Source organism: Sycon ciliatum, chromosome 4 (assembly GCF_964019385.1).
Source record: "Sycon ciliatum chromosome 4, ocSycCili1.1, whole genome shotgun sequence".
Taxonomy (NCBI): domain Eukaryota; kingdom Metazoa; phylum Porifera; class Calcarea; order Leucosolenida; family Sycettidae; genus Sycon; species Sycon ciliatum.
Genome location: NC_088646.1, coordinates 20,878,091 through 20,894,808, shown reverse-complemented (window position 1 = coordinate 20,894,808; position 16,718 = coordinate 20,878,091). Strand labels below are relative to the sequence as shown.

Here is a 16,718-nt window from a genome sequence, read left to right as displayed (position 1 = left end):
CGCGAATTCTTTTCCTCTCACACACACCCACACACACACACACACACATGCTCACACGCGCACACTATCTCTCTCACACATGCACGTGTGTGCACACGCACGCACACACATGCTGTTCTTGTTTCTTTCTATAATGTGTTGTTCTCGATCTTGTGCTGCCACACCTGCAGGATGATCCATCTAACTTCTCATTCTTTTTCGATGCATCACGTCGACGGGTGTGCTACATAGCTCCCGAGCGATTTGTTGACCGTGTGCACTCCATCTACAAGGACATAGGCACAGCGCCTACTGCTGTGGCGTCATCACCTCCGTCCCATGATAAGCTTGTTCCCATTCCAAGTAATGAGGATACTGGAGGCGTAGATGCAGCTTCTGCTCCTGTTCCCGCTGCAGGCACCTCGCCGGCAACGGGAGATCCTGCACCAGTGGCTTCTCTGTCCGGATCTGCTCCCGGCTACTCATCAACACCGCCCACGTCCGCCAAAGTTGCCATCAACCCGGCGATGAATGGCAGCCTGAGTGTGACGTTCGTGGCCGGCACTGAGGCCACCGCCGCACCGACGCCTGAGAGCGGGCCGCAGAGTCCGCTTACCAAGGAGATGGATATCTTCTCCATGGGGTATGTGCTAGAGAGGATTGTCAATGCCTGTTCATGTAGATTATTGGGTCAGCGGGATCTTTCGTATTGCGTACACACCCGCGACCGTCTCTGGCCATGCTTCCCTTAAACAGTTAGACACACCTGCTGTTTGAAAGTACATGTGTATGACAGGACAGCTTGCGTCACATAATGTGGCAAAGTGGAAGACACCCGATTACGGGTAGAATTCCTGACTACAGCCAGGTTTTCAGTCTCTACGATCATGTGTATAGCGATACCAGGCGCTTTTGTTCTTGTCCAGTTCAGATCTAATGAGTGTTCGAAAGAGGGGGCGATTTGTTTCTCACCTGTACGTCCCTGTTCCTGGAGTGTAGAACTTGTCAGCTCCCTATTGTCAAGTGGACCTTGCCATATTTGCCCCTAGAACATTTTGCCTTTCCTTTTTTTGTCCAGGTGTGTTGTGGCTGAACTGTTTCGAAACGGAAAGCCATTGTTTAACTTCTCTGAGCTGTTGGCTTATCAGATCGGAGAATATGATCCACAAGAGAAGCTGGAAGAAATTAAGGACAAGAATGTTGTAGTAAGCCTATGTATCATGTGCACAGTCATGTAGTCGCAGGGTAGTTATCTCAGCACTGTTGCGCCAGCCCTACAATGTATTAGGATAGGTATATAGTAAGGTTCATCATTGCAGCTTCCTTGTTCTATTATCTTGCACGTGTATTGGCAAATTGTTCACAGTGTTATCGCTATGTTTACTAGAGTGGAACCTTGAACAGTGTTATCACTATGTTTACTAGAGTGGAACCTTGAACAGTGTTATCACTATGTTTACTAGAGTGGAACCTTGAACAGTGTTATCACTATGTTTACTAGAGTGGAACCTTGAACAGTGTTATCACTATGTTTACTAGAGTGGAACCTTGAACAGTGTTATCACTATGTTTACTAGAGTGGAACCTTGAACAGTGTTATCACTATGTTTACTAGAGTGGAACCTTGAACAGTGTTATCACTATGTTTACTAGAGTGGAACCTTGAACAGTGTTATCACTATGTTTACTAGAGTGGAACCTTGAACAGTGTTATCACTATGTTTACTAGAGTGGAACCTTGAACAATGTGTGTATGTATGTGTATAGGCATTCTGGAGCCAGTGTGTTGTATGTAAATAGAGCGGCATATTCAACTCAAACGGTACAATTCTCCTTGACATGTTTGGCAGAGTGATATTTGGATAGCTGTTAAACCCCCCCCCCCTTGTTGTTTTCCTTTGGAATTTCATTTCCGCTATAGTGTACCCGTACATTTGTAAGATTGAAGTGTGTACGTATGGCTTGTGTCTGTGTAGAATTTGATCCTGGACATGATTGCACTGGATCCTGCCAAGCGTATCTCTGCAGTTCAGTGTATGCACAAGTACAAAGGTGGGTACAATGCGACGAGTAGTGATTGTATGTGTAGTAGTGAGATTGTTTAGCACTTCAGTAAGCCACAGTTTGAACACATCTTGTAGCTCTCTCTCTCTCTCTCTCTCTCTCTCTCTCTCTCTCTCTCTCTCTCTCTCTCTCTCTCTCTCTCTCTCTCTTTTGTTATGGCTCATCTGCTATTCCTATCAAAGGTGTACTTTCTACTCGTTTTTTCCGTCTCTTTAGACAATGTTGTATCAAGTCTACCCTCTCTTCCTGACATTGATGTGTGATTATGTGCTTGCAGGTGTGGCCTTCCCAAGGCAGTTCTCACATTTCTTGGCAGTATACTGCCGTCGTTTCTCTGGCCAGCCCATCATGTCTGCTGACGACAGAATAGCACGGTACGAGGAATCGTGAGATGCATTGAAATTTGTGTGCTTGATCTCGTTCTCCTTGATTTCTCCTTGCGGCGTACCTCTTTACTAGTCTTGCTGGGAATATTCCAGACGCTGCACATGCTGTTGTGCAACTTAGTTTCTGTGTGTGTACAGTCGGGTACTCTGCATTGCAAACACATTGTTTTTTCCCAAAATGTACACTACTTCACATCTGCCTACGCAAATGCTAGATACTAAGATAGTAATTCCAAGAGTGGGCTATTGTAGCACGTGACATTTGGTGGAAGGCTAGAAGCTGAATGCATGAGATTTTAACACTCCGAAGCATTGATGGCAATCGTTTTCTCCTGCTGCTGCTACAGGCTCTGTCGAGACTGGCAACATAAAATTGTGCCCAATTTACTGCCGGAGCCAGCGAATGCGGGTACCATTGGCAATGTGAATACTCTGTCAGGTATTGATAGGGCGCCGGTGCCAGGGACAGACTCGTTAGCGCAACACAAGGCAGGACAAGGTGAGCAGTGTAACCCCTCTGCAAAGGTATTTTGCTCCGCTTGTGTGTGTGTGTGGGGGGGGGGGGGGGGGGGAGGAGGGTGTAGGTGTGTGTTTGGGGGTGCATGTGTGTGTGCATGTGTGTGTGTCCCGGTTTAGAGGGTAAATGCAGTTGGATCCTGGGACGAATACACTGATGCCGCCATTTTTTTCTTTTTGTGCCTTTTGCAGAGTGCTTTCTTATTCTGGCATCCATTGTGATGTCGTCCATCCGTGCGTGCATCACCTTCCATAGCAAGCATGCCGGTGTGAATCTCCTGACTCAGCTGGCCATGTATACTTCGGATGAGGTCGCCTTGGAAAGATATGTACCGTTTCTGGTAAGGCATTGCCCTGGTTCAACTTACTGTTAGAGCCACACTGTACCTGTACTAGGCTGTGGCCTCTGCTGACCCATGTTAACACTACTGCTGCTGGTGCTGTTGCTGCTGGTGGTGTATGCCAAGCATGGCTCAAGTTGCGTGCCCAGTCAATAAGATCGCATGTCCATTGTGGCATACCTGTACAGTAGGTATCGGTTATAGCGTGGGTGTTTGAAAAACGACTTTCTTTTCTTATTTCCGATATTTCTTACACACGATAAATCAAGTGTGGCATATCATATGCATGTGCGCATGGGCAGGAAGATCATCGTACATGCAACGCAGTACTTCTGTGCATGTGGCTGGTCATAGTCCCATAGGCTTACCATGTGGCTATGCAACATGGGTTACATGACCACAACATTGGAATCTGCAGCACTACGACGCAACGAGAGTCAGATCAGAACGGAAATGGACAGATGTAATTACTACAGGCGATACACTTTGTACTAATCTGGCATGTTTCGGTACACAAAGTCCATTCTTAGGACCGATATATTCTACTATGGGATAAAATTGCTTGTAAGAATAAATGTGCACTTGAAATCCATGTTATGATTATGAAAACATGAGCGTTCATTCTTGTAGGCAGTATATTCTTTTACGCGACCACGCTATAACCGATACGCACTGTACCTGTAGTACTAGTAGCTTGTGAGTTGACCAAGACCTAGGGTGCGAGCTATGAAGTGCATGGGTATAATGAAGCTGTCCTTTGATTGCGCCACACTTGCTTGTGTGTGTGTCAGTACGCATTTGTGTGCATGCGTCCTCATCCCTTGGCTGCTTTGCTTTGTGATGGTGCAGGTACACATGCTATCCGACCGAGCGGGGAAGGTAGTGGCAGCGGCCATCTTGGGACTATCCCAGTGCATGATGCGCATAAAGAAGATTCCTAAAAGGTATGCTGGTCTGGGCGAGGTATTCTCTCTTGTACTTTTCTAGTACATGCGGCAAGCATCTTGCTTGTGAGTCTCATTTCTGTGCTGTAGCCTGTACTTCGAAGTACATCTAGATGCCTACAACTACAATTTACTGCTGGCAAGTCAATTTTGTAAGAGGCGATTTACACGACGGCAGGATTCATCCCAAGCGTGATGCTGCCATGGAGATTCAGTCACATGTACTCATATGTTTGCGCGAACGTATCCTGCCGGCTATCCCTGTATGTAAGACGTCCAACTCTCTACCACTGCATACACTCTCCTGATAACTTCGTTTGCCACTCCAGCAGCACGGCTCCAAGTTAGATGTTGATTCTTGCTGCGGGACAAGCTGGTGATGTGTAATCGTATGTTGTCTGTTGTGTTGTGTTGTGGTGTGGTAAATGTGCAGTGACGTCAGTGTGTTTCCCGAGTACATCTTCCCGGCTATGGTGAGTAGGTTGCTTTGCAGCTACATGTACGTATATGTCCTACTGGCTGTGTGCTGGACATGCACTGTACTCGATGCTCTATGCTTTATTTCCTTTCTTGGGGCTGCGGTGCAGATAGACTTAAGCTCAGTGTCTGCCCGTTTATTTTCAGCGAATTGTCACCTTATGAAGAGCCTTGCATCCTCAGCCATTGCATGAAACCATTGGCAGAATTCACTTCCGGTCTGTGTGTAGGGGGTGGGGTGGTAGCCGTAATGGGCATATGATTTCACTTGTATCCATGTGTGTTGGGCCTCAAATTGTATAACTTGTGAGTTTCTGGCCTAGCAAAGTAGCGTTGTTAGGTAACAGGCTGCTTGCTGGCTCTGCTGCCAAGATATTATAATGTAGATACGCCCTCTCTCTTCCTGATTGAGTAAATGAGCATGCTGCATCTATTTATATTTTACCATTGCTGTGTGTTGTGTGTTCCCTTTCAAAGGCACAACTATCTAACCCAGATAAGGACCTGGTGGTGCGTCTGGCCTTGGCAGAGAACATTGTCACTTTGGCGCAGACGTCAATGAAGTAAGTGGCTGCTGATTGCCTGAGCTGTTAAATGAGACCACCTGTATACAGTCTCAAGTGGTCTTGGTCTCCTGAGCTAATGCATGCACACTGTTGCACCTTTGGCTGCCTCAGCGTTGCATTCGACTACTGCGGTGGAACAAAACTGAGGGTTGCGCCAGAACCCGTGTCAGCCAGGCGAACTCTTGCATTATGGTGTTCTGTTTGCGAAGTCTACCTGCAAAGATGTCAGCGCTGAAAGCCTATAGCTCTACTGCAGGTGTTGGTACTCGTTGGACTTTGCAACATCCACTACGTTCACGATCTTACTTACACACTTGTAGTCTGGTAGAGTTTTGCAGCAACATGTACATGTACATGACATGAGTACCTATAGAGTTCTATCATGCTGTATCTTGCTCCTTTCTTTTGTAGCTTCCTGGAACTGTCCGTGTTAGCAGCCCGGGAGGCTTCTGGTCCAGACCATCCACCTCAGGAAGAGCGGGATCAGCGAGCGGCGGCGCTCTCACCTATGGTTAGTTACCTGCCAGGTTGTATTGTTTTCCTGCAGAAAAGACTACAGCAGAGTGCCGATTATCCGCACCCCTTGGGACGCAGGCTGCCTCCAGGAGGTTCGGATGGGAGAATATTCGGATACGGGAGCAGTCACACATCTATCTAAAACACAAACGTACATGCATATTCCCCGCATGTTTTCATCAATTTCAAATCTTTCCCTTCGGCAGTACAACAGGAACTAGGTGCACTCCAGCTCCTCAAGATGACACTATCGTTAAACATTCTGACTCCGACCTGTTGTAATACAGCTTGTGCATCGCTTGAATGGCACTCCGAGTGGGAAAATCAGCAAAGACCTCGAAAAAGCTCCCAATTTTCTGTATTGTCCAGCCCAACCAGGCGACCCGGATAATCGATCATCCGGATAGTTGACGTCCAGATAATCGACGTTCTACTGTATGTGCTTCCATAATGTACTGTATCTATTATTGACTGAGAAAGAGATCGATATGGAGAAATATAGACCGAGTAAAAGACCGAGGTCCGCTGCGCGCGAATTTCCACTTATTTTACAGCACTGTTCAGGTGAAATGGTACCGGGGTAACTACTAAATCCGAAACTTCCGAGAACGAGCTAAAAGTTGTTGCAGGAAGATTCGCGATTCAGACTTGATCTCATCTCCACTCGCTGGACTATGGAGTGTTCTTACATGAGAGTAACAGTTGCACTGACTACCATAGAACATATACAGCATTATCCACACTGCACCGGCAGTCCGGCACCATGGGCTTACTCCTTGTTGAATGTGTTGTCTTCGTATCGTGTTCTTTGACTGCCCAGGCTGGTTTTGACTCCGAACTAATCGTCATTCGTGAAATGGTGCAGAAGCAGATCGTCGCCTTGCTATGTGATCCGGTAAAGACGTGTGCGTGCATGTGTGTGTGTGTGTGTTTGTGTGTTTGTGTGTGTGCACGTCTGTGTGTGTGTGTGTGCATGCCTGAGCCCGTGTATAGCTGCATGCGAATTTCCTTCCTTCACCATTACTGTTTTGCTGTGCTGAGTTAGGACTGAAGCAGAGGTAACTTCTCCTGTTATGACTGCCATGTGTGTGTTGTCTGTGTCATTACATAGTGTGAATGTGCCAGCAATATTATGTATGTGCTTGCCTGCATAGTTGACTTGGTCTTTTGACATTGCACTCCATGCGGTACACTGCAACAAGCGTGTAGCGGAATTTCAGCGTGTTTGTGATTGTGTTTCTTGATGTGTTTGTTTGCTTCATCCTGGCAGGTAAACATGGTCAAACGGGCGCTGCTAGGAAGTGGAATAAACCGCCTCTGTCTCTTCTTTGGCCGGCAAAAATGTAGGAATTCTAATCTGTTAATTGTTGCCGGATATCCCGCATCCTAGAATAGGGGCTTTCCCCTGAATATTCAATACGGTGTACACAGTGTGTATGTACATGTATTCTCCGTACATGTCATGTTGTATTTACCGTATCCACAAAGGAATCGGCTAGATTGCAAGTTTCGTGATTTTTTATTTTATTTTACAAAGCAAGTACTTTATTTCACTCAACTCGTGGTCCAATAATAATAATTATTATTGGAACACATAGTGCGAGAGAGCTGTGATAGCCAACCGTGGCATGTTGATTAGGTAAACGTTGTCTTGCGATGTTGACATGCCGAAAGCGATAGCGCCTATTCATACTGTTTTGACTTTTGAAGGATTTGGGGGCTAGTGCTGAGTGCTCAGCCTAGCCTGATTGCTCACTGAACCCGATATGGTGAATGCTGGCCGGCCTGAATCCAGTGTTTTGCACTGTTGTGTCTGCTGTGTCCTGCTGTGTCTTGGTGATTCCTACAGCAAATGACGTGCTACTGTCTCACATGATCACGTTCCAAAACGACAAGGTATGCATGGAGTATTACGCTTGAAACCCTGTGTGTTTCTGAACCATGACGCTGCATGGATTTTAAACTTTGTTTTTAAAAGTAGGAGTGTTGCCAGCGTCGTGTGCTGGTGCTGCTCCTTACTGCTCATGTTGGTAGTCGACCTTGCGTAGTCCCTGCGATCGTAGGTATAAACATCTCATGACTTGTGGTCACCAGTTCAGATTGGAACTCCAGGATTTCCTCATACATGTAGCCAGTTGGCAGGAAGCGCGAGTTCCAGCGTTTGGAGCAGCCATATGTTCATGTACCTTCTTCTACTATCACCGCCGAAGTCGCAACCTTTCTACTGAAGTATTCGTTATTTCTATTTTTTTTAGTACTGAAGTAATATTTACACAGAGACGGAGAGGCAAAACAACAACTGTGGTGTTGTTCGTGGTGATTGTGGCCCTCATCTTTGTACATGTATATCATGCTCACTGTGCAGTCGGTTCAGCTGTTCAATAGTGGCGTCTATGTTGTGTGCATGCTCTGTGTGTGTGTGTGTGTGCGTGTGTGTGTGCGTGTGCGTGCACATGTGTGTGTATGTTTGCATGTGTGTGTATGTATGTGTGTGTGTGTGTGCGCGCGCATGCGCATGCGTGCATGTATTGGTGTGATGTATTGCATGCAGCAAGATGCACAGCTACGCGGTGCGTTCTTTGACAGCATTGTGCCAGTGGCTGTGTACGTGGGTTCACAGAGTCTCAGCATGGTCATGCCTCTGCTCCAACAGGTATGTTGCATTGGTACAATCATGTGTTTCGCCGGACTTTCGACATTAAAAATGAAGCACACAGGGGGGGGGGTATGCATCAACATGCCACCCACTGCAACACTCTGGATTCACATAACGTTACAGGTCTACCCTCGTTAGTACGTAACCCGGGGGTCAAATTGTTTGTCTTACAACAAGTGTTATTATCTACTATCCGGACGTGAATGTACACGTTTCAATCGTCAGGGGATTTTTGATCATTGTCTACTAATGGGGTTTGTCTTGCACCCGATGTCGTACTTACCAGGGTACTGTAAATCAACAAATTTTCGCTGGCGATTTAATTTCTCTGATTTCGCCGGTCAATGCCAATCGGCCAAAATTAATCGCCGGCCAAAAGTTGTCACCAAAACCAAACAATGTCAGTTTGGGTCACTCTTTTGCCGAAAAAATTGCTCTCTTTCTCCATAACTTAGGGGCCTTCCGTAAATACCGATATTTATTTAGAAACGAAAACTAGTCGTTTCTCTTCTACCCCCCTCCCCCTAAACAACTAGTTTTCGTTTCTAAATAAGTATCATTATTTACGGATGGCCCCTTAGTGATATAGTTACATTTATACCTACCTTAATATACACCTCTATTCATCACACAGAGCCTCGGCCAGTGTATATTCACTGTATTTTCTAGAAGAAAAAAAAACTTCACTAGTTTGAGGGAAAGAGACAAGCGGGAAAAGTCTGAAGAAAAAATTGACTGTCACCACCAGGACTCGAACCAGGGACCCTCGCTTGTAGCTAGCGGTGCTCTAACCACTGAGCTATGGTGTAGTCGTCATCCCAGCAGAGACTGTTCAACATTCTCTTCAGACTTCGTTACTCACACTTCCTGTGAATCCACACAGGCGGGTGGGACGCAGCCCTCACTGTACCCACACACTTCACGTACACTCTAGCACGCGGGGAGCCCCAAGTCATAAAATCTAAAAAAAAAATACTGGTAATATTCACCACTGCAGAGAAATAAATACTGTTGATATACACCATAGGAGAGAAACGAGAGAGCTTGGAAGCTCAGGGCCCTACGCTATGCTTTTTTGCCTTGATGACCTAGACCAAAAAAAGCACAGGGATGTTATAAATTCTTATAAATTTCCCAATTTTTTAAGACATAACCTGGGATTCGAACCCGCACTATCGCCCTGCATGCATCCCCCGATACACTTCGCATACATACATACTAATTCTTCCAAGTTGCTTCACGTTATGATCTTTCATTTGAAAGCCCTATTTGAATATGCATTGTGGCCAGCCGTCTTTGATGGTCCGGTACAGTACGGGACAGGTACGGAACAGGTACGGGACAGGTACGGTCGAGGTAATACGACACCGTCTACCGCATTGATGACATAGGCAAAAAAAGCATAGGAATGTTATAAAATTTTTCAATTCTCCTTTTTTTCAGGCATAACCTGGGATTCGAACCCGCACTATCGCCCTACATGCATTCCCTCATACACTTCGCATTCATACTCATTCTTCCAAGTTGCTTCACGTTATGATCTTGCGTTTGAAAGCCCTATTTGAATATTGCGGCCAGCCGCATGTGGCCAGCTAGCTGTGTTTGATGGTACGGTACGGTACGGGACAGATACGGGATAGCGCCAGGCGTGACACAAACAAACAAACAAACACCAAATTAAAGCTGTGTGGACCCTGGCTAGCGCCAGACGTTACTGAAGTAACGTCTTCTGCATAGCTACGGGAATAAATACTGTTAATAAACTTAATATGTACTCCTTTTTAGGATTCAGACTGAGGTAGGTATAAATCGGATATACCCTTCGCTGGAGTGTATATGGAAAATATACACCAAACAAACCTCGGCCTTCGGCCTCGGTTTGTATTTGGCGTCTATTTTCCATACACACTCCAGCGAAGGGTATATCCTATACGTATGCAGTGGCTTCTATAGTACGAATGTGATACTAGTAGTATTATTATCATGTTAAACTCACAAAAACGTACTACAGTCAGACCTCGCATAACCGCACACATCCGTTTTCCACACAAATATCCGGATAGGCGAGGGAACCGGATAATCGAACACGCATACTGTATGTATGCATGGCATATGCTGTAAATCAGTAACCAACGATTTTCTTCCGGATGGCGAGGGATCCGGATAAAAGAGGACCGGATAAGCGAGGTCTGACTGTAGTAGGTATCAAGAACAGTGCAAGTTGTAGTGGTTCTGCATGATAGCGCTGAATTGTTTTACAAGTATTGCATCACTGCTGTGTAAGTTTCAGAGAATATATCCTGATTGTTTTTGGTGTGTTCGTTATTTTTATGAAGCAGTCATTGCCTGACGATATGATATTTCATGTAGAAAAGTAGTAATATTATAGTGTTGAGAATGGAATGATGTGTGACTTTATGAAAAGGTTCCACGAAGCAGCGTTCGACCTTAAACAGAGTGAGGTCAGCCTGCTTCATGAATGCCGATTGAAGGCAGCGGTCGAAGAAGTTGCACACATAAGACGGAGCAGCTGAGGCATCACAATGAGAGCTTGGAATACAAACCAATGCACCGTGACAACCCTGCTGGCGGACAAAGTGCATGTGACTATCAAACACGAACACACTGCCATTAATGAAGGCCAGAAAGATTGAAAAGGGAGACTTGGTGAGGACACCAACAGCTGTACCGGCTCGGCTTTCTTCTGCAATGGTGGCAATTCCCTGCGCCAAGTGCTCTTTTGACAGGTAGAAATGCTCGTCTCCTGATAAAGTGCCACTGAGCTCCTGCCAAAGGTTGATGACTTGGCGGCAGCTAAGATAACCATCACATTCAGGATGTGCATCATACAGCTGATTTCCTCTGCTGATGCATTGGACAAAAGACTGGTTCAGAGCCGTGCCGGGTGCTTCACCAGGACTGGGTAGCGACAAGGTGTTCTGGATCGCACAATCTACCAAACACTTGGCAATGGCCGTGCAAGCATTCGACCCACCACGGCGGCCATCCAGCTTCGACTGGCACATCTGAGCCGGCAGGTAGTGCTCAGCGACTAAACCATTTTGCCAAACACGGTGCAGGTTATCTGCTGCTTCAGTACGCCTAGGGCTGTCAGTGCTAGGATATGCTGAGTTTGACGATTTGGTGAGGTTAATGGCGTCCAACAAGCCAGCCTTCTCCCAGCCACAGATGATAACTTCATGATTGCTGGAGACGTCAGTGTGAAAATTTGGTGATTTACAGTAGTACTGCATTTTTCTTACAACCACATGGACCGGCACAGTCACAATTAGACGATCGGGTCAAGTATTAGTTGACAACGACAAGGAATCTCAGAAGTTCGTATAGAATAATGTCAGGCAAGCAAGACAAAGACCAAGCAAGGCGAGCAAGACAAGGCTAGACAGGGCTAGAAGGGGTACTTACGGTTCTCAGGGTCGTGAGGTCGAGCGAAAGATCGGGCGCCAATGTTAGGACCGGCACAGTCACAATTAGACGATCGGGTCAAGTATTAGTTGACAACGACAAGGAATCTCAGAAGTTCGTATAGAATAATGTCAGGCAAGCAAGACAAAGACCAAGCAAGGCGAGCAAGACAAGGCTAGACAGGGCTAGAAGGGGTACTTACGGATCTCAGGGTCGTGGGTTCGAGCCCCACGTTGGGCGCCAATGTTAGGACCGGCACAGTCACAATTAGACGATCGGGTCAAGTATTAGTTGACAACGACAAGGAATCTCAGAAGTTCGTATAGAATAATGTCAGGCAAGCAAGACAAAGACCAAGCAAGTGCATGCAGGCCAGCTAGAAAAGGTACGGGAGGAGGTACCTAACACAACCACATGGACATGGGCTCCCATCGCACATGCACGCATGTGAAACATCTCTGTATGTGCTTGCTGGGTGAGTGTGCCTGGGCATATAGCTCAGTGGTAGAGCATTCGACTGCAGATTGAGAGGCCCTTGGTTCAACTCCGAGTGTGCCCTAGCTTCTTTTTTTTCCCTCTCCCTAATCAATGAATGAGCTTTACTTGTGGTGTCTCAGGATACGGTTACGCAATACAAGAATGACACCGCGTGCATCATAGCTCACACAGCCATGGAGCCAATAGAGAATACCGCGGGTTGAAACGAAGCACAAGTACGATATAGACCATGAGAAGGGGACTAACCACAGCAGCAGAAACTCACCCGGAAGATTACGGAGGCTTGTCTGTGGACCAAAGTCGGCAAAGAGACGATCCAAAAACGGTAGCAGAAACTCACCCGGAAGACGACGGAGGCTTGTCTGTGGACCAAAGTCGGCAAAGAGACGATCCAAAAACGGTAGCAGAAACTTACCCGGAAGACGACGGAGGCTTGTCTGTGGACCAAAGTCGGCAAAGAGACGATCTAAAAACGGTCTGCGAGCAGAGTAGAGAGACTGACTTAGCTAGAGACAGAACAACTATCGCCAGCACTTGATACTTCGTGGCAAACAGCGCTCACCACACAAGCGATGGGAAAACAGATTGGCAAACAGCTTCAGCTTCTTGTTCACTCTGGAACAACAGATAAGAGTGACGCTTGTCATGTTTGGTCCATGTGCCTGTGAATAGACCTCACATCTGTGCCTGGGCATATAGCTCAGTGGTAGAGCATTCGACTGCAGATCGAGAGGTCCTTGGTTCAACTCCGAGTGTGCCCTAGCTTCTTTTTTTTTGTCTATTTCCCTCCATCACCGCGTCTTTTTGACCGTACACTTGCGATGCTTTCATGTGAAGACATAGAATATGCTGTAGATTCATGCGGCGAAAAAGAGACGCGTTGACGTTTAGAACCAGTTGGCAGGTTTTGACATGGCCCTTGTAAGCCCTATTGCATGCAAGAACAAGATCTACCATCTGGCACTGATCAATATCTTGTCGGCAAGCCCTGAACGACCTCCGTTTGATGAAGGTGAAAAGTTCACATTTTGAGAGTTGCCAAAGTTTGTCACTGGCTAGCATGTGTTGAGTTACAGTACATGTGTCTTACTCCGGACTGGCGGAAGCGGTGTCGATTGGTCCGGCCATGGCGTAATATTTATACTTTGTGTATGATACGGCGAGTGCACATTACGTCCTCGGGAGTAAACACACGTTGATGGCCAACCAGTTGGTCCGAGCATGGTCGCATCAACCATGGCTGTACCAACCATACCGGTTCCGCCTTCCCTTTTACTGTAGCCCGATGTCGGAGTTCATCCATAACCTTTCAATGTAGACACTACGGCCAGGTTTTGTAAGGTTTTTCCAGGCAAGTCCTGCTGTTTTATTAATGTTCCTTGTGTTGTTCTCTTTTGCTTCTTGTTGTCAATTCCAACAGGGACTTGGTGATTTTGAAGTGCAAGTAGTCACCAAAGCATTGGAGGCGTTGAGGTCACTGTCCTATCTGGGTATGTTGCGTCCAGGATCATCTCTGATTTAGACCTGTTTGCCTGTGTGCAATTCTTCACTTGGCTTTGGTTAGCTAGATGCCTCAAGTTGGCTTTTTTGAAGTTAAATTTGGGAAATTGGGAAATTCTGATACGAGTTTTGGTGTTGAATCTTGAGGTGTTCTGTTTCCCTGATGCACAGGTCTGTTCCACAAGCTCTCCCTGCACCAGTTATCGCTGGAGGTGCTGCCACTTCTGTGCCACCCTGTGAGTAGAGCTGGTAGTGATTGCACCAGACTATGTGCTGTGCTACTGTAAAACACGTAATTTTAGGTGCATTAAAATTTCGGTGGTAGGGACCTGCCAGGTTTCAGGTGTAATAATAGCTGCTTCGATCTTGTTAGATCTCGTCAGCGGAGCTCAGAGTTACTGACCAAGGCAGTTGCAATGAAGCATCCGTGTAACTTGTCTTGAATTGAGAGATGCGCGATGAATTGTGTAGCTTGCTCTCTTTGTTGTTCCTGTGCTGGGTTGCTTTGATGGCATAACTAGTATGTCAGGACCATTGACTTGTCAATTGGATGGCTTCTCCTGTTTACTTTGCAGGCCTTTCTAATTCGCTCCGCGGCCGTTGGATTTTTGTCGATGGTGGCACGTAAGCTAAGTGTTGCTGACCTTCAATGTCTTCTATTACCCAACCTTCAACGCTACCTAACAGAGCAGGTTGTTGCTGCGGATAATGAGGTAAGCTTAACATTGGTACCAGCCGCCAAATCATCCAATTTTGAGTTGGCTATATTGATCAACTTTATTTCCTCGTCTTTTGTCTGTCTGTCTGCCTGTCTCTCTCTCTCTCTCTCTCTCTCTCTCTCTCTCTCTCTCTCTCTCTCTCTCTCTCTCTCTCTCTCTCTCTCTCTCTCTCTCTCTCTCTCTCTCTCTCTCTCTCTCTCTCTCTCTCTCTCTCTCTCTCTCTCTCTCTCTCTCTCTCTCTCTCTCTCTCTCTCTCTCTCTCTCTCTCTCTCTCTCTCTCTCTCTCTCTCTCTCTCTCTCCCTATTGTGTATACTGGTAAGCTTATAAGTGCCTCTCCCCACTGTATCTTTTAGGTACCTAGGCATTCAGGTTGAAGACTTGCAAGATAATTAGTTACCATGTAGCTGATGTTTTGCTAAAGGACTTGTTAGTCACTAACTTTAGTGCATTTCCAACATTTTTGGTGAAGTAGGCATTTGTAGAGGTTAAATCTAATCTCAGCCCAATCTGTAATCCAGCAGCATTGCTATGTTGCCCAATCCCACTGCTGGTTTTCTGCCTGAGCTGTGTACTTCTGGTATCTCTGTTGTCCTGTTCAGAACATTCTCTTGGCCCTGCTCAAGCCACCGCTGAGCCAGAAGGTCTATGACAACTTAGTTCAATTCTCGAATATTGAAGAATTCTTCTTCTGGTGAGTACTGAGTGCGTAGTGCAGGGGTTCACCTGTATCGTGGGTGTCAATGTATAACTTTTCGTGCGTGTGTGGGCGGGGGTGGCATTGGTCTAGATATGCAACGGATAAATGGAGTGGTGCTTGTTTTCCTTGTAGGCTGGATCGCAGAGGTGGCAAGCGCAGGCAACACAAGCCGCAGCTCAACTATGCACCCATGTCGACAAGCGAAGAGCTCCAAGCAGTGAGTGCTAGTACTAGTTCATGTATAGTGTTGCGAGTAGAGTTGCTGCTGTACACTTGTAATGACTTCAAGAGCAGTGGGCAGCACTTTGTGCATGAGATCATTCTGTCACAGTGAATCGGAGCTCCTTACGTCAGTTTTACGCACACGTAAGTGGTTCCAACCTCTGGCAGTACGCATGATTTGTGCGCAAGGCAATCTTGGATTTACCTACTAAGTCGTACAGTCTAACTTTTGAGTACCTGGAAGCCCTTGCATCAGGCGCGTGCCCCGTATGGGTTCCTGGGTGCTCGGAACCCCCCCCCCCCCCCCTTTCGCTCAAAATGCAGGATTTTGCTTCATTTTTGAAAATTTTCCCGGGGAGGCCCCCCTTGAAGGGCACCGGCGCACGCGCCTGTGCATGATGTAATGTTTGGATTTTGCTGCAATATATCAACTTTTAAAATGCAGGTATGCACACTCTGTTAAGGTTATAAGTTCTTGCTGATTCACCAATGCCCTCCCCACCACTACCACTGCCACCGCCGCCGCCGCCGCCACCACCATCACCACCACCAGCACCTCCACCACCTCCCTGCTATGCCCTAACAGCTTTTGAGTACGGGATTTGATCCCATTTGTTATGCTGCATGTGTGTATGTGTATGTGTCCTTCAACATACTGCAGCTGCTGAACAAAGTCAGTCCTCTGTCTGACCAAGATGAAGAGAGTATCTGGGTAAGAGTGCGCCAGCCTCTGATACAGATGTGCTGAACCAGTTGTGTACCTCGCCGTCATTCTGTATAATGTACACATTATCATAATCCATGTACGTGATTGTAGTGATCAATGCTCTGCCAATGTGATCCATTGCCAATGTGATCCATTGCCAATGTGATCCATTGCTAATGTGATCCATTGCTAATGTGATCCATTGCTAATGTGATCCATTGCTAATGTGATCCATTGCTAATGTGATCCATTGCTAATGTGATCCATTGCTAATGTGATCCATTGCTAATGTGATCCATTGCCAATGTGATCCATTGCCAATGTGATCCATTGCCAATGTGATCCATTGCCAATGTGATCCATTGCCAATGTGATCCATTGCCAATGTGATCCATTGCTAATGTGATCCATTGCTAATGTGATCCATTGCTAATGTGATCCATTGCCAATGTGATCCATTGCCAATGTGATCCATTGCCAATGTGATCCATTGCCAATGTGATC

At 46.5% G+C, this 16,718-nt stretch overlaps 1 protein-coding gene and 2 non-coding genes across 3 annotated transcripts in view; all 3 read left to right on the top strand.

Moving 5' to 3' along the window:
- Nucleotides 1-16,718, top strand: part of LOC135813456 (phosphoinositide 3-kinase regulatory subunit 4-like) — a 42,488-nt gene that overhangs the window by 12,866 nt on the left and 12,904 nt on the right. Inside the window, exons 9-28 of the mRNA XM_065326550.1 lie at nt 171-622; nt 1,058-1,184; nt 1,956-2,031; nt 2,321-2,417; nt 2,777-2,928; nt 3,138-3,286; nt 4,136-4,230; nt 4,664-4,703; nt 5,185-5,270; nt 5,685-5,784; nt 6,610-6,684; nt 7,060-7,132; nt 7,639-7,685; nt 8,341-8,442; nt 13,790-13,859; nt 14,041-14,105; nt 14,445-14,582; nt 15,189-15,280; nt 15,419-15,503; nt 16,170-16,220. Of these exons, the coding sequence (XP_065182622.1) occupies nt 171-622; nt 1,058-1,184; nt 1,956-2,031; nt 2,321-2,417; nt 2,777-2,928; nt 3,138-3,286; nt 4,136-4,230; nt 4,664-4,703; nt 5,185-5,270; nt 5,685-5,784; nt 6,610-6,684; nt 7,060-7,132; nt 7,639-7,685; nt 8,341-8,442; nt 13,790-13,859; nt 14,041-14,105; nt 14,445-14,582; nt 15,189-15,280; nt 15,419-15,503; nt 16,170-16,220 (2,172 nt within the window). The remainder of the gene's footprint in view (nt 1-170; nt 623-1,057; nt 1,185-1,955; nt 2,032-2,320; nt 2,418-2,776; nt 2,929-3,137; nt 3,287-4,135; nt 4,231-4,663; nt 4,704-5,184; nt 5,271-5,684; nt 5,785-6,609; nt 6,685-7,059; nt 7,133-7,638; nt 7,686-8,340; nt 8,443-13,789; nt 13,860-14,040; nt 14,106-14,444; nt 14,583-15,188; nt 15,281-15,418; nt 15,504-16,169; nt 16,221-16,718) is intronic.
- Trnac-gca (transfer RNA cysteine (anticodon GCA)) lies at nt 12,359-12,430 on the top strand. Its single transcript has one exon. It is a non-coding gene; the product is annotated as a tRNA-Cys (tRNA).
- On the top strand, nt 13,059-13,130 carry Trnac-gca (transfer RNA cysteine (anticodon GCA)). The gene has a single exon. It is a non-coding gene; the product is annotated as a tRNA-Cys (tRNA).